Raw genomic sequence first — 7,607 nt, forward strand, 5'->3', positions numbered from 1 at the left:
ATAATACTTAATAAGAAGTGATGGGAATAAGGTCGCAGGAAAAGGGGTGGCTATGTGTAAATTTCTGCACGATTTTGAGTGTCAGCATATTCTATATTAGTATTGTACATGTTTCTGTTCCCTTCTGTTGTTACATTCAATAAAAAATAAAAACAAAAAAAAACACTTAGAACTTTTTATTCAAGATAATGAAAAGTACCATAAATGAAACAAACCTGCTTTTTTGTAGAAGTAATTCATACTATATGTCTARGTTAAAACAACAAGTTAGTCACACAGTAGTTTGTGTGATGAAACTATCACCACACAGACTTGGCAGATTTATGATTTTGCGTGTTTCCACTTCCAGCTGACGTCCTGAATGATCACATATCCTCACTGCCGCCCTCAACCCATGATATGAAACTGTTAAATACGTCAGGAGACAAACACGCTGTTCTTACACACTGAGTAGAAAAGAATCACACACATATGTATCTAAAATCTTTGTTAAGAATATATTAATCATTTCCCTTTTATCATGTTCCATACATTATTGTGTTGATAGAAAAACAAACAGTGAACTGAGGGGGAAGTGTTTCAGAAAGAGACTAATGCAGAAACAGTTCTGGATATAAATACTGCAGGATAAATAAACATTTACTGAACATGCAGTTCATCAGTGCTGTGTGGTTTTTTTTTTCCATTATTAATCAGTTAATGCTTGACTTCAGATCATGTCATTTTTTATGAAATCCAAAACTGGTTGACCAGCTGGAAAAAAGTAAATGGTGTTCCATCACTCTTAAATAACTGAACAGACATAAGAACGGTATCTTTGTTTTTCTCGTCAATCATAGAAGTGATAATTAAGTGCTTTATGACAAACTGCTGGAAACTCAAGTAAGTATGTAAAGTAAAAAAAAAGTGGAGGCGTTTTGTTCCAGGACACTGAGGATATAATGAAAAGAAGCTGGATGCTGACAAACTGCTTCTACAAACATAATGTTTAAAATAAGAACAAGAAAAAGAAACAGCCCCATGGTAACAAAAGTATTTGATTTTAGCATCATCTTTTTTTTTTTAAAGAAAATTTATTTTAAAAAGAAACTTTTTAATGGAAAAATAGCCTTTTGGCTGCTTTTTTTAACCTATGAATTCTCATATGCTGTATTAAATTACACTTTGAAATAATTATATTAAATAAAAAAAGGATAGCCTTTCTCATAAAGGGTTATTAGCAGGTGAGATGTGTGAATGAAAACATTAGCTGATGTCACAGCACTTGTCTGGCMCTCTGTAGTTCTCCTCTGTTTAAAAGGCAGATGTTATAATTTAACATGATGCGTGTTGATGATAAAATGACACAAGGAGAGAACATCTGCTCATCATCACAAAATGGTTTATTCTTTTCATCGGTGCATCAGTGATGTGAGGCCAACSTTATATTTTCATGGTGGTAGGAAATCAGGCAAACATATCTCATGAACAGCTGAACCCAGTTTAACAAAAGGCTCAATGTAATCACTGGCTGCAACTGGTCAGCCCAAATTAAGATGGCCACCACATAATTAACCACTGTAAAGACAAAATTAATACAAACAAGTCCATCTTTCAATACTGAGCTACTATGCAGTGYGTAAGTAGCTGAGAGTCATCCTTAACGTTAACTCTGAGTGCTAACAGATCACATAAGATCTTTGTTTCCAACCATAGCATGCAAAGGCAGCACTTATTTTATTTATTTATTTTGAGGGGGGGTCAGTCCATCTTTTCCACTACAAATTTTCTTTGTCATAAAAACAGTGACTGAAGCGTTCGTCCCAGATAAGTTTTCCTATTGCTTTTAGAACTGAATTCAGATGCAGAAGGAAAGACGGGATGGTAGATGTGACCGTAATGTTGTTAAAAAAACATGTATATCCTGAGTTTTTGTTGGTCAGTTTTTATCACCAGTGACAACAGCTGAAATACTTTCATGTACAGATGTTTTGCATTAAATGCGGAAAACTTGAAATGCATCTCAGTCCCAGAGTTCAAACAAACTGTTACTAAATGATGTTTTTTCAGCTCGTGTGTGAGATTAAACATCACTTGGCTCATGTTATGTTTACTCAAAGCAATTAGTCCATAGCTGTTAATTATTCCATATCAGACAGCTTTTTGTACATATTTTCTCCCTCTTTCTTGTTTCTTTTAAGGTTATTTGGGGATTTTTGTATCATTTCCAGGACTGAAYGGGAAAAGCAGAAGCTCAACAGAGACCTGGTGAAGGAAGAAGGATGAATTTGGTGATTGTCTTCTGTAATGGTGCAAAATTTTATATATTAAAAAGGTTATCAAATGTTTTTTTTTTTATTTGTTTTGTCTAGAATGTAAAGTTTTATTTTAGCATCTTGTCAAGTGCAAAAGTTCAGGATCAGCTTCAGTTGCGCTCCACGTCGTCAACAATCGGGGTGTTGTAACTCTCAAACAGAGGCTGCATGAAAAGCCCAGCGGTGCCGATGACACACACACAGATGAAGATCCACAGGAAAAGACGGTCGATCACCATCGCCACATATTTCCAGTCTTCAATGATCTGCAGAGAGAAAGAAAGATTCATRAGTGCTTACAGTCCAACTGGGATGTTGCGACAGTCATCAGTAAAATGGTACAGTTTCTTAATTTCTGGATTCATTTTTCTTCTACATTACTCCACAGCACACACATGATGTTAAAAAGGTTTTTATCATCAAGTCACATAAGAAAAACATTCAACTAAACTCAAATAGCATAATGAAAATGAAGACAAAGTGTTTAAAATGTTACACTGCAATACAGGTGTAAGAAAAATATTGATACATTGAAATATCGCAATACTTCATTTCCTGATACCGTAGTGATTCTCAAAAGCGACGTATYAATTTTAATTACTTTGTTTTATTGAAGTTTATTTCTCAGGGACAATGTGCAAATAAAACATTAATAAAAAAAATGCTTTGCACCGAATGTAGCTTTAACTAATTTACATCTGTAGTCTCTGAGCAACAAAGGTACAATCTAAAATCAAACATACAGTAAAATACCATACATGTCCTAAATACAATCACCTTGTAAARATTATAAAAACACAATTTAAAAAATCTGTTCTAAATACCAAACTTTTATTTTGTAATCACTGATGCAAGAATTACAGTTTAGATTTTTCACTGCAGACACTGCTGGTTTCTAATTAAGGCAAAGAAATGTGAAATACAAATGCAGTTCTCACTGTTCTTCTGGTTGCATAAAAATAGAGTTTAATCAGATTTTATGCATAATTTGCCTTTTTATACCAAGTTTTTTTTCTTTTTCTTTGTTTTAGAATCTTTTGGAGAGAAAAATGGCAATATATCATCTTGCTTACAGTATCACGATTTATCATATCAGGACCCCCGTGTCATGATACGTATCATATCACCAAATTCTTGGCAAAGGACAGGCCTAACAAGGACAAAAACTGTGTGGACAGTATCTAAGGCAGTATCTAAATTTATTTATATGTGGATAGTATTTCTAAATACCTACCCCCTCGTCATCATCCTCACTCTTCATCTTGTCAGCGATGTAGCGCACTCCGTCCACCGCATCCTCCACGTCGATATTGCTCTTSAGCGTCATCCTCCTCCTCAGGTCTCTGCTCTCCAACGAGTCGCTCATCCTCCAGCCGTAGCGTTTGGCGGACTCCTCGTTGACAAAGAAGGACGAGGAGGAGTCGGCCACTCCCGCGGAGCCTCCCGACCCGCCCTCTGTGCCGCACAGCCTCTGGTCGGAATACTTCTGCTTCTGGTGCTTTTTCCTGAACCGCTCGCGGATATTTGAGCTGCCGGGCCTTCGCATGAAGAGGAAGGAGGGAAGCCGGTGCAGGAAGACGCGTTTGACCCAAGGCGGCATGGTGTGGGTGCTGGGGGACCGATGGTGCACGTTGAGCACGCAAACGCTGGTGACGATAGAGAAAGTGACCAGCACCATTGTAAACATTAAATACTTCCCGATTAGAGGCACTGCTAAAGATGTGGGTGGGACTATCTTGGAGATAAGCAGTAAAAACACAGTGAGGGCCAGGAGGACAGAGATGCACAGAGTCATCTTCTCACCGCAGTCTGACGGCAGGTAGAACACCAGAATAGCCAGGGAGGTGATGAGGATACAGGGAATGATCAGGTTGATGGTGTAGAACAAAGGTTTCCTCTTAATGATAAAGTCATAGGTGATGTCTAGGTATCTGATGTCATTGGGGTCCTCGTTCTTGCGTCCGGGCAGAGAGACGATGTCCCACTCGCCGCTGGGTTTGAAGTCGTCGCGCGAGGCGTAGTCGCTGAGGAGGATGAGATCGATTTCCGTGTGGTCGTACGTCCAGGAGCGAAACTTCAGGGTGCAGTTCTGCTGGTCGAAGGGGAAATCCCGCACTTCGATTTTGCAGGCTGACTTGTAGATGGCCGGTGGGAGCCAGGCTACTTCTCCATTGTTGGAAACCACAGCGTTGGAGTAGAAGGAGACTTCGTAGGTCCCATCAGCACTGAAGAAAATTTAGATCAGAACAGAGAAAAGTTAATTGTTCTCCCCGATTGGCACATTCTAAAATCTAAAATACCAAAACTCTAAATATTTCTAGTAGTTCTAATCGACGGTTATTTCTTTGAATGATCTTGTACATTTTTTATATATAAAAAAGTCACCCTGTCTCTTTTCCACAACTGCATTTAGCAACACAGAACTCAGCTATGAAAAAGTGACAAATAACCGTCTCATGCAAACATGTAGAGTTGCAAAAATACTTCATATATCTTTCCTTCAGGTAGTTTAAAATGTTTGTTTTAAACGGTGGAAGCTACTTTAAGTAGCAATTAGTTTCTCTCATCATGACTCTTAAAACTGAAGGTGTTCTGACCCGTCTACTGCAGGTAAGATATTGACTGCTTCTAGGTGCTCCTCATCAACCTAACTTAAAAAAATCCAAACCGTTCACGTAGGGACAACGATGGAACATTTTCAACTTTTCTCTTCATCAGCTGAACATATAAACACGTCTAGTAGAATAAACCCTGAATCTTCAAGGATCCATTTGTGTAAAAATGTTGCAAACATTTCTTTTTATACATTTATTATTATTTATAATAAAATAAATCTATTATAATATATAATATATGCACAATCCAATGCTATGACGAAATGCAGAGCACAATCTGCATTTGTCATCACACAAAAGATACACCCAAACGGAGAACAGGGCAGTTATTTAGGAACCCAGGAAGCAGTTAGGGAACAGGTGTCTTGCTCAAAGACACGATAGCATGGCAGGGAATCCAACCTGTGACTTTCTGATCCCAAGTTGGCAGTCCTACCATTTCACCACAGCTGCCCAAAACTTAGAAATTAAGATATTTGTGGCAAAACTGAAATGAAAAAAGAATCAATATACTGTATTAAACAATTCTGAGTTTCARTATTTAGGGCTTCAGTTGCATGAATCTGTTCATGAAAGTTTATTTCCAGGAAAAAGACTTTAAATGACAAAAGTATTTGTTTGTTGTCTGGAAGAAATACAGATGAAAAYGAGTTGAAAGTTAAATCTAGTGCAATGCATTGAATGTTTTATGTTTTAATTGCACACTGTCCTGATTAAATAAAGTGAAGCAAATTAAACACATGGATTTAACTGTTTATCTGGTGTCGTCTGTTAGTTCACAATAAAACTGTTAAAGAAGGTGTGACCACTTCTAAAGCAGAAATCTTACGCTTCATTAAACATCTCAGTGAGGTTCAGTCACACCTGATTAAAGGACTTCGGTTCTGTACCTGTGTGTCTGTGTTGTACAGCTCATGTTCTTTGTGTTTGGGTTTTAGTTTTCACAACTGTTAGTGTGTTTTACTGTCCTAGAGATGATGCAGGCAACAACTGAGGTCATGTAGAGGGAAAAGCTTTGCCCGGAACACAGACCAGCAACTAAACCAAATCTGCTGAGGCGGACTTTTTGTTCTCCACCTGATCAAGGTGAAGCTGATGCATTATGAACTGAAGTCTTATCAATTATAAAGTAGACCAGGAATCACACTTGGTCTTTAAAGCTTTGGGGCTGCTGTGTACRCCCAGGATCATTTAAAATGCAGAAGCTGTGGATTCTGGTCTCTCAGAGTTACTGAGAGGTTTTAACCTAAAGTCATATTGTCATAATCAGTCACTGTGCTCTTCTGGTGTCTTCGCTGACTGTGTGCTCATAAAAACTAACAATCAGGAGGATATGACACACTAAAGTTCTCAATTTCATTTTGTTACTAGTCTTATTAAGTTTATTWAATTTTGGTTCTGTTTTATTTTTTGTGTTTTGTTATCCCTGTGTTTAGTTTCTGTTACCTGTCAGTCACGTCCATCTACGCCTACTCCACCTGCCTCAGCTGCAGCCACTTCTCTCATCAGCCCGCTTAGTTCCTCAGCTTTACTTCCCTTCACTAGTTGKGTATTGCACATTATTCGAGCCATATTTGTTTTATCCCCACGTCTCCTTGTGCCTCCTTGGACTCATCTTCAGGTTTGTAAGTTCTGCTGCCACATCAGCTTTTTTTTTTTAATGTAGTAAGTCTGCTTCCCTGGGTCCAAACCTCCTTCAAACCCTGGCACTAAYAGTTGTAAGCATGTTAAAATGAGTTTTTAAACATTAAATAGGGTTATTCAACTGGCGGCCTGGGGGGTCACATTCGGCCTGCAGGTGACTTCTCCGGTCCRCCAATTAACCAGTGAAATTAGTATTTATCTATCATTTTCTGAATTTAATATAAGAACAGATTTAAAATCCATTGCTAATTTAAAACGTATAGTTTAATGCAACAAAATAAACAAATTTTATTAAATAAAAAAGAAGACATCATGGCTGTGCAAAAGTTTTAATCCAAATAAAGATGGCAGCCCACYGAGCATGTTTAGCTGAATAGCCCTGACATAAAGGCTTGTTTAGAAGTTTCTTTTCTTAAACCTGATGGGATGGTTTCACCTCTGCCAGTACTAAACATTATTTGTGGTGAGATAGCTTCACAAAATCTGAAATCTGTTGCTTCAGGAGTTTKACTTTTTTATTCATWAATTCAAATCGACTGTCTGTAATTAATTACTTAAAAATACAAGTGAGATGATAAAGAAATGCCATCATACTTGTTATAGAGGACGATGTCTGGCAGCCAGATGTGTTGCGATGGGAGTCGAATTTTTTTAATTCCCTCGTACTCATCAGGATCCCACATTAACCTGTAATCATTCCAGCCCTGTAGAAAAGACACAGACACATACAAATAAATATACGTGATTAAACGTTACAAGCATGCACACATGGAAAATGAAGGCAGCCATTTTCAGAAGAAACACCAAAAGACATACGAGTCACAGTTATATAGTGAGATAAATAAATTCATATGTAAACATGCTGTTTCCTTCATACAAATATTGGCTGAGTCAGACGTCAGAATGCATTTGAAAAACGGGAGTTCACCGACGTCTTCGCCCAACGTGCCGCAGGCTGACCTCACCACTGAACTGGCTATATGTCTTTGCACATTTTTGCACAAACCACTGCGCTGCCACTAACCTAAACACATGCCTGGGGTGTGTGTGTGTG

The 7,607-nt window shown here is 38.0% G+C and overlaps 1 protein-coding gene across 1 annotated transcript in view; it reads right to left on the reverse strand.

The window, feature by feature from the left end:
- Positions 1 to 1,364: 1,364 nt before the first annotated feature.
- Positions 1,365 to 7,607, reverse strand: part of LOC106516290 (neuronal acetylcholine receptor subunit beta-2) — a 16,392-nt gene continuing 10,149 nt past the window's right edge. Inside the window, exons 4-6 of the mRNA XM_014006580.1 lie at positions 7,148 to 7,257; positions 3,529 to 4,519; positions 1,365 to 2,560 (exon numbers count right to left, since the gene is read on the reverse strand). Coding sequence (XP_013862034.1) covers positions 2,405 to 2,560; positions 3,529 to 4,519; positions 7,148 to 7,257 — 1,257 coding nt within the window. The 3' untranslated portion in view covers positions 1,365 to 2,404. The remainder of the gene's footprint in view (positions 2,561 to 3,528; positions 4,520 to 7,147; positions 7,258 to 7,607) is intronic.

The sequence above is a fragment of the Austrofundulus limnaeus genome, unplaced genomic scaffold (genome assembly GCF_001266775.1).
Source record: "Austrofundulus limnaeus strain Quisiro unplaced genomic scaffold, Austrofundulus_limnaeus-1.0 Scaffold1, whole genome shotgun sequence".
NCBI lineage: Eukaryota > Metazoa > Chordata > Actinopteri > Cyprinodontiformes > Rivulidae > Austrofundulus > Austrofundulus limnaeus.